Source organism: Parus major, chromosome 4A (assembly GCF_001522545.3).
Source record: "Parus major isolate Abel chromosome 4A, Parus_major1.1, whole genome shotgun sequence".
In the NCBI taxonomy this organism is placed as follows: Eukaryota; Metazoa; Chordata; class Aves; order Passeriformes; family Paridae; genus Parus; species Parus major.
In genome coordinates, this window is record NC_031772.1 from 5,070,025 (window position 1) to 5,087,786 (window position 17,762).

At 44.5% G+C, this 17,762-nt stretch overlaps 1 protein-coding gene across 3 annotated transcripts; it reads right to left on the reverse strand.

Annotated features, from left to right (window-relative positions):
* Nucleotides 1-1,216: 1,216 nt before the first annotated feature.
* Nucleotides 1,217-17,532, reverse strand: TENT5D (terminal nucleotidyltransferase 5D). 3 transcript variants are annotated; one of them, XM_015625953.1, is made up of 4 exons: nt 17,447-17,532; nt 10,475-10,596; nt 9,244-9,358; nt 1,217-4,346 (listed from the first exon to the last, which is right to left on the reverse strand). In XM_015625953.1, the coding sequence occupies exon 4, from the start codon at nt 4,329-4,331 to the stop codon at nt 3,156-3,158; it is 1,176 nt and encodes a 391-aa protein (XP_015481439.1). In that variant the 5' UTR covers nt 4,332-4,346; nt 9,244-9,358; nt 10,475-10,596; nt 17,447-17,532; the 3' UTR covers nt 1,217-3,155. The 3 variants fall into 3 exon arrangements, with proteins under 3 accessions (XP_015481439.1, XP_015481440.1, XP_015481444.1); XM_015625954.1 differs by lacking the exon at nt 17,447-17,532 and adding an exon at nt 17,110-17,175; XM_015625958.1 differs by lacking the exon at nt 9,244-9,358.
* Nucleotides 17,533-17,762: the final 230 nt, after the last annotated feature.

Here is a 17,762-nt window from a genome sequence, read left to right on the forward strand (position 1 = left end):
TGCAAGCAGCAGTCAATACATCATCCCCTTTTCAATATTACTTTACAGAGTCATTATGACCTTGAACAACAGAAACCCCTCCAGGTCAATTACTGCTGCCAGGTATCAATAGAACATCTGGAAGGAAATAATTAAAACCATCAGGTTTTGTTAATTGCCCCTGTAGGTGTAGATACACGAGATTTTATATATGTAAGGCTAAATAAATTACATATATCTATGCTTACATATACAAAATCACAACCTCAACTTTCAGAACTGAACTACCTCTAGGTAAGAAATATAAGACCTTTTTTCATAAATTTAAAGGGTTTATTTATACCTGAGAGATTTTTGCATATTGATGTCTTTGTACCTTTGCCTGTAGGTGCTCCCCTAACTCTCTGCTCTTTCCTGGGGTACAAAGCCCATTGCAGCCAGGTGGATTCTTCCCACCAGCTCCGTGGACTTCTGCTGAGCCCTTCCTTACCTAACCTGGATCAACAGAGAGGTGACAGAATTCAATATATATTTAAATAAAGTTCTGTACAAGTGCACAGGCTGGATTATACAAATCCACAGCGAGTTCACCGCTCCTGATACTTCCACAACATTTGATTTTACAAGTATTTTACTTCTCTACCCAATGCATGTTTCTACTTGTTGGTTAGAGAACACAAAGAGTTTTTCTGGGCATTGGATCACTGGCCATGCAAGACATGCTGAAAATTCTCCTTCCTGCCTGACCTGTTCCCTGGTTCTTGGGAAGATCAACCCATTCTTCCACGCAGCAACCATGGAAACCAGGAGTGCAGGGGTAATAAATCAATGTGCCAACACTACATTAAGGTCACAGGTCAGTGCAGATGGACTGAGACTTTCCAACAAATCTAAAGAGATTAGGAGCCCCATTCCTCCTGAAATTTAAGGCATTTGGATGCCTGATTCCCACAGATTCCCCAGTCCAGCTCTCAGCTCCTCATCCCTGCAGATCCCAAGCAGTTGCAGGGACATGACCCATGTAAGGCTCTTACAGAATTTCACAGTGCTATTTAACATGGCAGACATCAAATTAAATGGAAAAGTTCCCTTTATCATCCTGACAGTTCAATTAAAACAGAAATAAAAGGAATCCACCGTGTCTCACTCCATTTTGCTCCTGACAGGGGGAATTCCCTAGAAGTGCTTTCATGCAAATATGGTGTTACCATAGCTGATCACAGAGCAATTAGAATTGATGGTTTTATTAAATATAGTTTAACCAATGGAATGATCTTAGTGGAAGTGGAATAAAGTGTGCTTTCAGACACCAAATTGGGCATACCTGAAGAATCAGCAAAAGTAACAGTTCTCTATTCATGAAAGACATCACAAAATGAGTCAGCTTCATCAGCAAACACGTTGGAGAAATACCAATTTTTTGCACTGTAATTTACAGAAAAAAAATTATTTTAGTGATGATGGTCTTTGAGTAATTCTTTGTTCAAATGTACAGGAATATAATGGGGAAAAGGGAAGCTACATTTCACTGGCAATTGGACTTCATAGATCTTAGAAAATTTAGAAACATTTGATTTAAAACAGCACATTTATGGACCACATTTCTCCATAAAATAAATCAAACTCTTGTGCCCAAGTAGAAGAAATTCCCAAGGCCTTGCACCTGTTGTAAATGGATGCAATGGAGCCACTGCTCTGGAGCAGGAGGAGATGAGAATGAACAGTGACAGGGACAACACAATGACACACAAAGTCGATGTAAGAAACTCTACAGCTTGCATTTCCAGTTGGCTGTTCCCATTTTATACCCACACCCCTTCCAAACCTTTTCCCACTAGTCCTTCTTGTTCCATATTCCTTTTCCCAAGTTTGGTTTTGGTGACACCACCTTAGATCCACTTTTCCCAAACCTACTCATCCTGGAGCAAACCCTCCACCCGTCGCTGCTACAAACGCTCCGCAACCCCAGGGTGCGTTTCCCTTTCCATGTTTCCCTTTCCATATTTCAGGAGCTCTCTAGCACCATTTCCAACATTTCATGGAGCAACTGGCACAGGGAGGCACTTATGTGACATGTTTAAAACTTATCTTTGGTAAACACTCACACACACACATACAAATGTGTAATTCCTGTTTTGCTTTCTGATTGTAAATCCTCTTTTGCTACTGGTGGATGTGTGCAGGTGTCTAAATACAGACGGGACTTTACCAGTATAAAATAGTTATTCAAATGCCACTGCCAAGGATTTAATTCACCTAAAAATAGCACAGTCCTGGGCTTTTGGAATTTTTTCCTGACTCTGTTTGTTGTGCATTAAAGCAGCTCTGATCAATAACAAATTAACAATAGAAAGTGAGCCCGTTCTGCTCAATTTTCACCTCCTTTCCCATTCTCTTGCCTTGGTTTTCAAGACCAATTTAATCAGAATAGTTGTACCTCTTACAGCTTTTGTTATCTGCAAGGCAGATCCTGGGCTCTGATGCTGCCTGACTTGAGCAGCCAAATCTTTCACTGGGATCAGTGGAAATTTTGGATACACAAAATGCCGAGTCTGCTCTCGGTAGGAGCATTTCCCGTTCACCAGTACAAACCAGTACTCTGGGGAGGGGAATGACTCTGAGTCTCTGACTGATCTGAGGAACAATCAGCAGAGCTCACACCACCAAGAGATGACCCATCAATGTGTATTTTCAAAGGTGCTGCAAATAAATGTTGCTGGAACTTCATGGATAAAACCAAGGGATGATTGACTTTGATGTACCCAGAGCACCGTCCCTTCTAACATCAGGCATTTCTACAGAGAGGTATTTCATTGGCTTCAGTTTTCATTGACACCACTTAAATTTTGCTTAAGAAGTATTTTTTTTTAAGAACCCAGAACTTAGTGCATTTCATTTTTATAAAATTAGAATAATTTATATCCTTCTCTTTTCATTGCAAAAAAAACACAGCCCAAACACATGTCAAGGTATAAACACTTCACGAATGACAGACGCTTCACTTATTTCACCTGCTTAATGGTGAGTTTGACATTGATCAACCAAACAACTTTGGCAACTTGCACAAAAATATGTCCTTAACTCAAAAGTGCTGATAAAACTCGCTTTAATGAGGCCTTTATTAAGGAGAGAACTGGAAAGAGAGGAGTGGCGAGTGCTTGGAGGTCGGAGTGTTCCTACACCATCCCGCTCTGTATCTGTATGTGGAAAGGGTACGGCTGGTAGAACACAGGGGGTTGTCCATGAGCAATGTAGTAGTTGCTGAAGTTTCTGTCACTGATATAGGGAGCAGGCTGATAGTAGCAGGTGACATTGGCCGCGTTGGGGATGATGTTTTGTTCTCCCAGCACTTTTAAAGCCAGAATTGTGATCATATTGAGGGTTTGCCTTCGCTCGTGCCCCATGAGGCAGACTGTGCTCTTGTTCACCACCCCACGCAGGGTCATCAAGTAGTCGTACTTGCTCTTCTCCTCCCCGATGAAGTGGTTGCGCAGGTAGGACTCGATTTTCCTCTGCTGCTCGGCAACGTCGGGAAAATCAATGAAGAACCTGGAGCACATGTAGCGTTCCAGAGATTTAATTTCAGCCTCATCCGCCGGCTTAAAGTCACGGACCAGGAGGTTGCTGTACTTCAGGAGGCCGCCTCCCCTGATCTCCTCCGGGTTCCGGGTGGAGATCAGTTTGTATTTCAGGTGGTCCATGGCTTGGTTGAAGTCCCCGTACATGCTCTCGGCGATGATGGGGGGGTGGCAGTCCTGCGTCAGGGGCCGGTCTGAGGCTCTGTAGACGGCCAGGATGGAGTCCAGGATGATCTGGAAGGAGTCCACGCTGAACTCGAACTGCCGCCGGAGCGAGCTGACAAACTTCAGCTCCACGTTCTTGCCGCTGTTGTTGGACAGCGAGATGAGGCTCCAGCGGTCATGGTCGGTGGAGACCTTGACCATCTTCTGCACGTACGCATCTTTCATGGTCTGAGCCGTGATTTTTTGCTTGTTAACACATTTTGGCAAGAAGTCCAATAGGCAATTGAGAACTGCTTCCTTAACGACCTGGAACTCGAGCTCACTGGGAAGTTCCACTCCAAAAATGATGTCCAGGTCCTTGTAACTGGTGCCATTATGCTTCACCAGGATGTGACTGGCAGTGGAACCGTTCAGGCGGATGTCCCTGACATGGATCTGCTTCTCAATGAGCTGCTCCTTTACCATATGGATTATATCCTTCGGCTTTACCTCCAGGGTAGGAAAATTTCCTCTCCCATGAATAGGTATAGCCTCAGTTAAAACCTGATCCAGGATTTTAATCTGATCCCAGGTGAGATAACTGAATCTGTGGTCCAAGTCCTCAGTCATTGTGATATCAGCTGGCTAAACAGGGAGAAAGAGGAATTAGAGATGAATGTTAGAACTTCCTGGAATACCAGAGAGGACATTTCACTTGGTTTCACCCAACTTCCTCCTTCAGTGTTAGTGACAGGGCTGCTCATTTTAGACACAACCCCAGTTAACCGTCTGAGTCAACCACTGCACTTGTTGCAGGCTTTTAATTGAATTTTAATGTACTCAGGTTTTAATCCTACTGAGAAGCCATCACATTATTGTATAACCCATGACTCAAAGTAAATGCAGCAAACCATATAGACCAAATTTAAAACTACTCAAAGGTTAATAACACGAAATACTTTGTGTTTCTAATGGAACTCCAAATAAATTTCACCGTGAAGAGCTAAAATGAGAAAATTTGTTCTTTCTGTCCTGCCTAGACATCTCCCTTATCTTCAGTGACTTGAATACTTAAAAGTATTAAAAGACCAGGAAGTTTTTTTGTGAAAACCAGAAGTGTTGCAACCTGGTCCCTGTTTATCCAGCCATATGCCTTGGATGAACTTTGGACTCTATGGATCATCTAAACACAAGCATCCTTTAATATCACTTGTGCTTTAAGGACTGGATATGTGATAATTACCAAGCTGTTTCCACAATATTTCTGAGGAAAATATTTCCCTTCTAAGCCATAGGCCATGTTTAGCATTAATGTATCAGTGCTGCAAGTTGTGATTTACAGATCTGGTGAGAAAGCCCATTCCAGTCTTGGTGGGAGAAGAACCTCAAAAAAGCCTTTAAAGAAGCACCTACAGAATATATGGGATGAAGCTCAGCTTTGGGAATTTCTCAGTTTAAATTGATATCTTGACTTCACAGCATCATGTTTAGCAAGGGGATGAGACACTCAGGTGGTGGCCAGGTGGGATCTGAATGGGCTCGGTGAGGCACCAGCCGGCTGGAAGAAGTGTCTTTGGGAATCTGCCAGCACCAAGAACCTGCTTCTGAAACACCCCTGAGTGTTTCTGCAGCCAGATGGCTCAAACATATTCTTTCAGCCAAACCTCAAGAATAAAAATAAAGTCAAATCATACTAAATAACAACACTACAGAAAAGTCCCCACTGTTTTTCCTTAACCAGCAGTGACTCCATGTGTATATTGTCATACATTCCCATTCCCTTGCCTTCAGATTCCACATTCTGGAATAGTTTAGTAATTTCAAGTAACTTGGGAGCTGCCAAATAGCTTGGGAATAGGGCAGAGCTCTATTTCACGTACTTCTGCTGGAATTTCAGCTCCCATTAAGATGAGCAGCAGCGTATGTAATTCCAAGCACCTTCCTGGCCTCATGACAAAGAATGGCACTAACCACTTGTTTGAAGCTGAAGGAATGTTTTAAAAGTTGGCTAAAGCAAGACTGAAGCTGGGACTTTAACTGACAGTGTGAAGGTCTTGGAATCAGTCCCATATGTCTGGCACAACCACGTAGCTCCTGGCATCGTGTACACAGCATATAATTCCACACCCATAATAGAGATGTTTTCAGGTGTATTCAGAAATGTCCACGTTTTTCCTGCAAGCATTTAGAGGAGGCATTTCATTCTATCTGAAAAGGAGAGAAATTGCCCTCCACAGCACTGCCAATTTTACATTCTAATGATTTCACCTTTAAATATTCATTAGAATTCCATGCTTATTGCTTTAGAACTATAGCTATGCATTCTTCAGAGCCTTTATGACAACCCAGTGCAAGTCTATCCTAAAAACCAGAGAGAGCTACTGTTAATTCTGGAAGTGGGAAAACCTTGTGTGGGGAGGCAGGTTGGAAGGAGAGGGTTTTGTTCAAATGTTTCTGCTGCCTGAGTCATTCATAGAATCACGGAATTCAGGGTGGAAAACACTTCCAAGATCATCAAGTCCATCTTTTTATATGTCATATTATAGTGGACCAGCTCAAATGATTCCCTAGGAAACTTAAAATTGTAAGAATTGTTGTCTAAGCAGTAGTTTTTATTATGGCATTTGTTTGATATGCAAAACTTTGACCTTTCTAAAGTTGATGCTGTGATGTTAAAAAACAAAGGGGGAGAAGAGAAGGGAATGTTGAAATTCAATCCCCATTTTAGCAGAGGGACCCTCTTCAAACACTTGGGAAGTCAGAAGATGGACGTATCCCTACATAAGCTTAAAAATCCTTCCTTTATTGCTACATGTTTTTAGGTATTTCAGATGTTATTGCATTATATTGAAGTTTGAAACTGAAAGGAGAAGGTAAAGTCAGTAAATCTCTCTTTTGTGTTGAAGAGGCATCCCTCAAAATGTCATTTCTCTGAAGTGATTCCTGGAGAATCTGGGGAGGCTTTGGGAGCTCAGAGTCTCACCATTGGTGTTTTATGGTAAATATTAAAGAATTCTGTGCTGAAATAACACCTTCAACCCTGACAAGTGAGGAAAATGTACTAGGAAAAAAACCCAGGAATTCAGTTTTCCAAAATATAATTAATTTGCAGGTAACTCTAAATAAACATTAGTAGTAGTAATATTTTTTATTATTACTAATTTGCTACCAGTTTGCAACCCAATACTTTAACCCTGCACTCTCCTAGAAGGATTTTATCTTGTTCTTTTCTTCAATCTTGTCTGGCAACAAGAACAATTTCCAGGCACTTTTTTAGTCATTAGGAACCTGATTTCTCAAAGCAAGGGCAAATTTATTTACTGAGGTGCTCAGGTTATTGCCAGGAGTTATTATTCATGTAATTAACCTCAGTTACAACACATCAGCAGCAACATTGAGGTGGTAATTAGTCAATGTGTTGTGTAAAACAAGAGATTCTGGGATGAAGGGAAGGAAACTCCCTGCATGTGCCCACAGCACTTGGATGAAGTCAAGCACAAGAGAGTACCGAACTGGTTAATTGGAAAAGGGGCTGGAAAATCACTTTATTCCTTGGAAACTGGTGCTGCTTGCAAGGGAGGATGATCAATTTACACAGGAAGAGAGTGAGAGGAATAGGGAATTCCCATTTACATGGGAATAGGACAGGAGAATGGTTTTAAAGTAAAAGAGGGGAGGTTTAGATTGAATTAGAGAGAAATTCCTCCCTGTGAGGGTGCTGAGGCCCTGGCACAGTTCCAGAGAAGCTGTGGCTGCCCCTGGATCCCTGGAAGTGTCCAAGGCCAGGCTGGATATAGCTTGGAGCAGCCTGGGACAGTGGAACTGGAAGCAGATGATTTATAAGGTCCCTTCCAACCAAACCATCCTGGGATTCTGTGATCCCTGGATGCAGATCCATCTCACCTCACTGGCACCCCAAGCCCCAGCCACCCCTCAGCCTTCCCTGCTGCACCCTGCCAAAGAATTCCCTTTGTGAAACTCCTTCCACACAAACACCCCAAAGCATCTCATGTGCTCCACATTCAGGGTTTTCTTGTCCTAAAGTCTGTGCAAACATCACTACCATGGCAATGAAATTCAAAAGAGGGTGTTTTTCCCACACTTTATCAATATTTTAATTTACTGAGATTCTCTCCTAGTGACTTTTCTGAAGTTTGTTTTTTGTTTATGGGATTTAAAATGTTACCATAAACTGCAAGAGACCCTGAATCCCATCTGATTTCAGATCTCTGCCACAAAAAAAAGAATGAGGAAAAGCAGCTTTTAGGGTGTTTTCTTTTACATAAACTGGCTAGAGAAGCACAGAATAAGATGGATCAGACCCAGTCAAGTTTTGTGATATATCATCCTTATTATAAGGTTAGAAAAATATTTCCCTGACTCAACTTCCAACTTGTCCTTGAGTGGTCACCTTCACCTGATAAAGCAGTCACAATGTGGAAAAACGTTTGGATTCTGTTGGATCATTAAACAGAATATTGTTAAATTTTATCATTTATTTTCCCATTGAAAATAGAGGCTCTAATTTTCTTTTTGGAGCAAGCAACTCTGAGTTTGGGCTTACAATGATGCTAGAATGTTTCATTAACCACCTCTTAGCACTTCACTGTGCATGAGCTTCATCAAAAAAATCCAAGCAGATCTGGCTTTACATCTGAATGAAGCAAATCTGCCATGCTAATGACAGCTTTCATGTTCCCCACAACTTTCATAGAAACAGATACTTGCAGTCTAGAGAACAGTCTCATCAAATTTAGCTCATATTTTACTGATAAACTGTTTAGATTCTCTTTTTATATATTCCATAATGTTGATTCAGTGTGTTTTCAAAGGGTTTGCCATGTGCTGGCATTTTCAGGCAGGATACAGATGAAATAGTTTTTGTGCAGCTGTGGCAGCTCCATCCTCTTCCCTTTGCTTCTATCTGCTCCCATGTTTTTCTGTTTACAATAAGGGTTGGGAATACTTAAATGCTTCAATTCTTTTACTTTGCACTTGAAATTGCTTGTGCAGGGACCTTTCACAGATCACAGAATTCCAGAATGAGTGGGAAAGCCCCCCAGGACCATCAAGTCCAACCAGTGCCTGATCCCCACCCTGTCCCCAGCCCAGAGCACTGAGTGCCACCTCCACTCCTTCCTTGGACACCTCCAGGGATGGAGACTCCAAACCTCCCTGGGCAGCCCCTTCCAAGGCCTGAGCACCCTTCCCATGAAGAAATTCCTGCTGCTGTTCAACCTGCACCTCCCCTGGCATGGCTTGGATGGGGCTGTTTCCCCTCATCCTGTCCCTTGTTCCCTGGGAAAAGAGGTGAAAAAGAGATGTAGCAAAATGTCTTGGGAGCTGCTGTGATGGCCTTGTTTTGGGGGATCGTTCCAGAAACACCCTCAGAAACTCTGCCACTCATCTCTGCACTGGCTTTCCTGCTTACATATTATATACATCACTACAAATGTCCATGATCTCCTGCTAAAGCTTTATTTTAATTCAAAGATCCATTTCTCTATTAAGCTGGAGATTTGGAAGTGTTTTGCTCACTTACTTCAGGACTGCAGCTGGCATAAGCTCCAAAGGCAGGAATGTCAAAGGTGGAGGGACTTCCAGTTGTAATTTAAACCCAGATGAGACAAGGAAGAGCAGTAAAGCATCTGGGGAACCTAAATGGGGACATATTTAAACTGGTTTGACAGTGTTTTCCATGAGTTTTTCCTTCCATTAACGTTAATACAGGCGGTGAAGGCAGTGTTTATTTATCCTGTTATCAAGAGATAACGCATGAATTGCCATCAGTTTTCACTCCAGTTACCATCGAGTTTCCCTGGGATAACAAATGATAGCTCAGCTCTTCCCTGGCAGATAAAGCTCCAAGGTGGGAAAAATGCACTGCAAAGCTGTGGGCTGGGGCTGTGACACAGAATGGCACCTTCAAGGGCACAAAAAGTAAACACAGGACGAGACTTGGTCCACAAAAATGTGTCTTATTTTTTCCACCCAACAAAAGGAACATGGATAATGGCTTTAAGGGAAAGGGGGCAGAGTTAGATGGGATATTGGGAAGGAATTCTTCCTTTTAAGGGTAGGGAGGCTCTGGCACAGGGTGCCCAGAGAAGCTGTGGCTGCCTCATCCCTGGAAGTGTCCAAGGCCAGGTTGGACAGGGCTTGGGGCAGCCTGGACTAGGATGTCTCCCTGCCCATGGAACAAGGTGGGATGTAAGGTTCCTTCCAACCCAAACCATCCTGGGATTCTCTTTCTACTGGAATGTTCCAGTGGATATTGGCTTAATGAGCTGGGAGTTCTCAGGAGGCACAAAATGACGAGTTTAATTTGGGCATCCAGTATGAAATCATAACCCATAATCTGTCATGCTGGATATTTGGGGATTTTTGGATGTCCCATTTTTCCATCATGACTCATGGTAGACTCATTCCTAGCCAGATGGGGATCCCCTCACAAGGCAACATTTTCAAGGGCAAATTTATCATGACTTGATATCAGTTCCCACAACACATGAGGCTCCCTCTCACAGGGCTTTCAGTCCAAACCAATGAAGGCTTTAAAAAACGTGAGGCCAGCACTATCTCAATCACTGTCAAATACTTCAATAACTTTTTTAATAATAGTTGTCATATGCAATATTTGGTCTGTTTGGGGCTGTGGTCATCCCTGGGAAATTCCTGCTTTAGGAAAAGATTATTTGCCCAACCAAACACATACTTATGGACTAAATCCTGAATAATATTCCCAGCAAAGATGCAAAATCCCAGGGACTCACCGTGACAGGACAACTGGAAGTGTGTATTCCAGCAGAGTTAATAGGATGAGTCACTGGATCATTTGGTAGAAATATGAATTGTCATCTTGTCGCTGACAGAAACACGAAGCTCCCCGGGAAAGCTGCAGGAAATAAAATCCAACAAACAATCACATTCATTTGGAGATCAATGTTAACCACCAGTCACCTGCTGGACATAATAAATGATTACATTACAGCCTGGCAGTCCTGCAGGTATAACAACAGAGTTTGAAGTTGGGAATGGTAAGGTAAAAGTAGTGGATAAAGCACCAAAGGGTTTATAAAGACTCTGGGTTTCAGGTCATGCTTAATCCTCTGCAAGGATATTAACAAACTTGCCATTTTCCCTACAGGATTTTGAGTGGGAATTTAATATTAATAATACACATGCAAATTAGCAGGGAGGTAGTAGACTCATAAAATTTAGAATGAATAATAACTCAGCAGAATGAAATATTATGAATTGTGTAGTGGCTTTAGATTCTTTCTGTTAGAGTGTGCAGCTGACAGGAAGGTCATGTTTCCTGGCACATGAGCTTGTTGGTTCATTTAGAGCAAGCCCAGGATCCTGTTGCTGAGATTTCCATGTTCATGGATTGGCTGTGATGGAATGAAGTATTTCTGTAAATATTCACCTGCTATCATAAAGGCACTCCCTTGTATTTGTTTCTCATTTCAAACATGTGCTGACAATCAGCATTCTCAGGCTTTCCTGGCAAGACCTCCCATTCCAGCACCCCATCCTGCGAAGTTCACAACACCCACTCAAGTTCCCTGACTACCCCAAGCAGGGCCTGTATGGTTTGATATTCATAGGAATTTACTCCTTATTGAGTTGTGTTCCACAATCTCAGCTTTTATGCTCATATTATATATAGTTCTTAGTAAAGATAATATTTAAAGTATGATTAAAGTGTAAATATCTGCATAATCTGCAGGAAAAGCTGAAATTATAGCCCAAGAAGTTATGACTGTGTTATTTCTTTATTAGGAATATAATGGATTTTTCCTCCCTGCTACAGCAGGCAGATTTTTATCCCTGAAAATGCCATTTTAGAGCTGCCAGAAGCACAGCACTTGCTTTGCTCACCCTGTGAGGACTTGTCTGTTGTGCCAGGGCCTGTCTGCAGCTTTCATTTGCTTTCCAGCTCCTGATGGGCCACTAATTAGCTGAATGCATGTTCCTGACCTGCTCCCAAATCCGTGCACTGACAGCTCACGTTGGCAGCTGGAATAAAGGGTTAAGTCTGGCGAGGCTGAGCTCTGCTCTGAGCCTGGCAGTGAGCAGCCAGTTAGGCCTTGATGGCAAAGGGAAGAGTTCTGGGCTGCTTAGATAAAAGTCTCTCAGCATGTGGAGTCTGGAAAAGGCAGACAAATCAGTCACTTGGCAAAAAAAAAAATACAAACTTCTTCTTACCGCTGAAATATTGTTATTTCTTTCTGTGCAAGGATGGAAGGTTTAATGGATATATGAAATCCATTAATGGATATATCACTGTGATAGAACAGATTAACACTAGAGCAGAATTTATGGCTTCCCCTGGTGATATTTAGGGGAAGAAGAGAGAGACCTTTTTAGCATTTTTTTTTATATAGAAGAAGAGGCATTATTATATAATATGTTCATAGAAGCAGCAGCTGAGATTGATGAGCTGCTTTGCCTACTGGGACATTATTCCCAACAGCTGCCTTTTATTGGCTCAGCCACCACAGGAAAAAGCATCATTTCCTTACTCTACGCTCAGGGTTCCCAGGATTTTTTCAGCTGAAGGAAAAACAAAAATAAAAATGACGATGCCAACAATTATCCTGTGTTTTAAAGAGAATATTTCCCTGTTTCTGAGCTGGGGGTGTGAATTGTGGAAACATGCACCAACAAAACCATTCCCAAGCCTTTTCCCCTGGTGCCTCCATGCCTAAGGAGATCAGCTCTATCCTCAGATCCAGCAGGGTCTGGGAGATGATGTGGGGGTCTGTGCCCTGGATTTCCCTCTGTGTCACAATTTCCCAGCTCCTTTGGGTGTCCCCACTCCCAGGTCCCACCCTGAGGAACACCGACCCTCACACCTTGATGGTTTGGATCTCAGATCTTTGGTGGATGTGGAGGTTGCTCACACACCTCATGAGCTCTCCCAGGGCATTTCAAGGTGATGCCCCCTGAACTGGCTGGAACAAGAGCCAAGAAGAATCCCAGAGATTCCTTACTCCCCTCTGTGCTGCAGCTTCCCCTGACTGCTCTGCTCAGCTTCTCAGACTAATCCCAAAATCTATTTACTCGCTCGAAATCCCAGTGACTCAATCCAAAGCTCACTTATCAAAAACTCTCATTATTATGACTAAACTGCAGCAAAAGCAGGCAAGGTAAAAAAAATGAAACAATTCTTCTTTTCCATCTATTAACCATCTTCATAATCATCTCTCCTCTTCAAATGCCAGAGGAAGAGGGATGAGCGATGCCATGTGCCACTGCAGCCCTGAAGCTGGGCTGCTTTCAGGGTAAAAAGGGCATTACAAAGCCAAGGCTCTCCTCAGGAACTCTCCAGAATCATCCTCCCCTCATCTACACCAAAGGACAACCATCAAATATCCCCATGGTCACTAAACCAGGAGAGGATCCTCCAGGATCACATCTCTGTCTGTTTTGAGAGGGCTCCAACACAACCACATCCCCTGAATGATTCCTCTTTTTTTGACTGATCACACCCCAAAACCCCTTGCTGAAAGCTGCATTTAGTTCCTTCAGTCAGTGCAGTGAAGGTTTCCCCTATAAATCAGTACTGAGCCACTGGGGTATCAAGGGTGGGTTTTGATGGTTTATCTGGAGTGGATTTAGAGTTTTCCTTGGGAAGAGCCTGCAAGATGAAAGAAATGCACCCTGAAGGCCTCTCTGCATCACCCCTGCTCTGCTCTGCACAGGTTAGAAAGGTGTTTCTGTTGAACAATTATTCTGTTCACCTCCAGGAGTATTTTCATTTCATGGCAGAAGCTGTGAGCTCCAGGCCCAGGCTCCAAGTTGATTTGTGAAGCGGTTTAGAATCCCTCCAAACAAAGGCTCTTCCCAGTTGCTACAGCAAGGGGGGAGTTTAAATTCAATTGGGAAAACTCCTGGAGCAGGCTGGGCTGGCACCTCCACAGGAATGTGTCTCACAGGCTACACAAAGATTACTGTGTGTTCCACCATTTAATTATGTTGCTATGTGTGTTTACAATGTTCATATAGAATTCATATTTTTATGAATTAATTTCCAAGCATATATTAGAAAGTTACTCTCTGAATACAAAACACAGCAGTGGGATTTCATTTTAATGCCATTTTTCCAATTTTATGAGTAACACTGTAAAAGTGGGGGAAAAGAAATGAATTATTCATTATCTTCAAAGTATTTGCTGCACAAGAGTTTATATTTAATTTTGCATCAGTAACAGCCAAGATTCCCATAGAAAATAGTTTTTTGATAAGTGAAAGGTTTTCTAGAGTTTGCAGTTGAAAAATTGGCAGAATTCTGGTCAAACTACAACAGGAAAAAGGATTCTGTCTGCAGCAGCAGAGCAGGGAGCTGCTCCTCTTTTGTGGTGAAGGCAGCACGAAATCTCTGTTGACATTATTACTAAAAGGCAGAGAGGAGATAAAGCGATGATTAAACCCAAGAAAAAGGCCCAGGCCCTGCAGCACAGCTGTGCATTCGTGACTTTTCCATCACTATCAATAATTCATAATGACCATCACACACCTGACGACACCAAGTTGGGGAGAAAGACTGAGTCAAGCTTTCACCAAATGTGCAAAAACATCCAACCTGACATCGGATGTCAGGGCAACAGGACCTGCTGGATAAGCAAAGATCCAGCAGAAAGGGTAATGGAGAAGAAAATCAGCTGATGTGGACATAAATCAACATCTGCTGCACCCGTTTGTGGCATTTTATGGAGGAAAACTCTCCTTTTGGTGATATACACTGAAAGAAACAGTTTTTAGAGCTTCTAAGATAACTTTTTCTAGAAAAAAACCTGAAATGATTGTTTACCTGTGAGCAATTCTGCAACATGAAGGAATCATGCTCAATGTTATGCTCAAGTTTTGCAGCTGGGTTCTCCCTTGCTGTACCACACTAGCTCAGCCTGGCCATAGGCAATAGCACATTGTTGATTCCCTGGGGCATCTTAGGTTCTCTGCTGATGCTTTGGGTAATTATTTTTGCATGAAAATCATGATGGCAAAGGCAAAAAGCCAGATTTTTCACAAAATATTTTTTAATGTTTGAATCCAAATGGCATAAATTCACAGAATCACGGAATGGTTTGGGTTGGAAGGGACCTTTAATCCCATCCAGTGCCACCCCTGCCATGGGCAGGGACACCTTCCACTGTCCCAGGCTGCTCCAAGTCCCATCCAACCTGGCCTTGGACATTTCCAGGGATCCAGGGGCAGCCACAGCTTCTCTGGGCACCCTGTGCCAGGGCCTCCCCATGGTCACAGGGAACAATATTCCCTGGAATATATTCCTTCCATATATTGAAGTGAGGTCTCCCATCTTTCAGTTTGAAATTATTACTCCCCGTCCCACCACTACAGTTCCTGATAAAGGAATTGACTGAATAATGATTCAGTTCAGCAGGAGCTGCTCTGGAGTAAATGGGAGCAGAATTGGCCTGCTCTGTTCGTGGCTGAGCATCTGAGTTCTGTAAGATAAACCCTGAGCTCACTTCCACTCTCCATGGACCATCCTCCACTCCATGTTACCCATCCTTTGATGGTGAAATTTGACTTGGAATTTCCAAATCCTCTAACTGTACATTGACTTTCATCCATTAAAACCAGTGGGTTAAACATAGACACATAAGAGATGTATGACATAGACTATAGACTTATTATATATAAGACATGACTATGTGTTAAATCCATAAAAAAAAAAATCTATCCCCATATGCAGAGACCATGAAGGTGCTGAGAACTCAACAAACTCTGTCAACAACCTCAGAGTGACCCACCAAGGGCTTCTCAACACAAATGAGAGAGGCAAAGCAGAGCAAAAGGTACCAAGATTTCCCCCACTGCTGTGGCCAAGTTTGGGTGGCACAGCCCAAACCCCTCCTGCAGTCTGATCATCAGAGCCCAGAACCACGAAACCGGATTTCTAATCTGGATTAGGAGTGTTTTGAAGCATGGGTAGAATTTAATTCCTTCAAGGACTGTTCATTAATGAATTAATTTCCACTGCCAGCCTAAATGCTGCTTAATTGACTCTCCAAAATAACTCAGTCTCAATGTGATCTTTCAAGGAACTCAGTCTACTTCTGTCTCCCTAATTTACGGTCAATTCATAAATTATGGGACTCTACTGTGTCAGCAGTTACTCCTGAGCTTGAGCAGGAGCTCAAGCCCTGATCTGCAGGGCAGGAATTTAGGGTCAGGCTTTTGCTCACAAGGGTCAGCGTGTGTCTCTGTGTGGCAGCTGAATCATTCCAGAGCACACAGTCCTTACACAGCCCTGTGTGTCTGGTGCCTAATGAGACAACAAAACTAAATTTACTGTAAAGTTATGCCTGGGATGCACAACTGGGCAGGGAGGGTGTGCAGGCAGCACTGCCCCGAGGTCAAAGGTCTGCAGCACTGCAAATTAAAGGAATTATTGGTGCTCCCTTTGAACTAAGCTGTGGGAATGCCAGAGGGATATGACATAAGGAATAGAAGGTATAATGCAGACAGCTACTCTGCCTCCACACATCAAGCCCATATTCCTGAGTCCTGGATGCTGCAGGCACAGCACACGGAAGATGAAAGGGCACAGGGATTGTTTCTAATATTTCTGAATGGGATAGGCACATCACATCTGCCTCTAGAGCTTAAGGAGAAGTCAGGAGCACAAAGCATGGGAGAGTCCCTGCTCTGGAGTCACCGTCATCTATTATTCATCCCTTGGCCTTTAGTGGAGAATTCGCCACATCCCCATTCATTCCCACCTGGTTGCTTTTCGTGGGAGCCACGAACAGGCTGTTACTCCTAAGGCAGCACACGGAACACAACGTGTGAGCCTGCAGAGCCCACCCTCCTCTTTCCGAGGGAACAATTAATGCTATGACAGGTCTGCAGCGGCTTAAAGACGTAGCAGAGATGCCGGTGGGAGAAGGCAGGGAGCACATGAGAGTGATTCCGGGCTGGGAAGACACAGAATTCCAGCCCCGAGTTGCTGGAAAGCAGTTCTGCTTTGCATGCAGGCACTTCCGAATAGTTTAGGGCACAGAATCGCATCTTGCTGTCACTGTCACTTCACTGTCACTGTCACCTCCAGGCTGTGACCTCCCCCAAAACACGGACAGTCCTTGCAGAGTACACAGAAAAGGCCTCAGCTACCAGGGCTGTCATCATCTAAGTGGGATGACAGAGCTTCCAACAGCGAGTAAGGAATGCCACGCTCCTACTACCGCTACTATGAATGTGGCGAGGCAGGGCTTGCCCAAATCCAGGGAGCTTTTAGGATTCGTGCAAAGGAACGCCCGTAGTGAGACGGAGCTCACGTGTAGGCAGACACACACAGCCCCCTCCTGCACCGCTGCGCCGCCAGACCGCCCTTTTTACAAGTTCACCCCTAAAGTTTCTAAGGAAAACGCCTTACGGAGAGAGAAGGGAAAGGCCCGAGCCGAGCCGAGCGCTCCGGGTTTCTCCAAGTTTTTTAACCGAGCCCAACCGCTCCCGCAACGGCCCCGCCCGGCCCAACCCCGCGGGCACCCGCGACCCGCCGGCCCTGCGGGCTGGGCGCTCCGGGGACACCCGCTCGCCATGCGGGGGACACCGCTGCACCGAGCGGCTGTGGGGACACCGCTCCACAGAGCGGCTGTGGGGACACCGCTGCACCGAGCGGCTGTGGGGACACCGCTGCACCGAGCGGCTGTGGGGACACTCACTCACCGTGTGGCTGTGGGGACACTCACTCACCGTGTGGGGACACTCACCGTGCGGGTGTAGGGGACGCTCCGTGCGGCTGTACGGGACGCTCACCGTGCAGCCGCCCCGTGTGCTGCCCGCGCCGCGCCGGGGCCGCCGCTGTCCGCGGCCGCGCTGGTGCTGAAGGGGCCGCCCCGCCCCGCGCCCGCCCCCGCCCGCCCCCGCGGAGCGCAGCGCGGCCGCCATGGCAACGGCGGGAGGAGGCCGCGCCGCCGCCCGGCCGGGCGAGCCGGCACCCCGGTACCCCCGGCACCCCGGTACCCCCGGCACCGCTGCTACCCGCTGGTACCCTCGGGACCCCCGGCACCGCTGGTACCCTCGGGA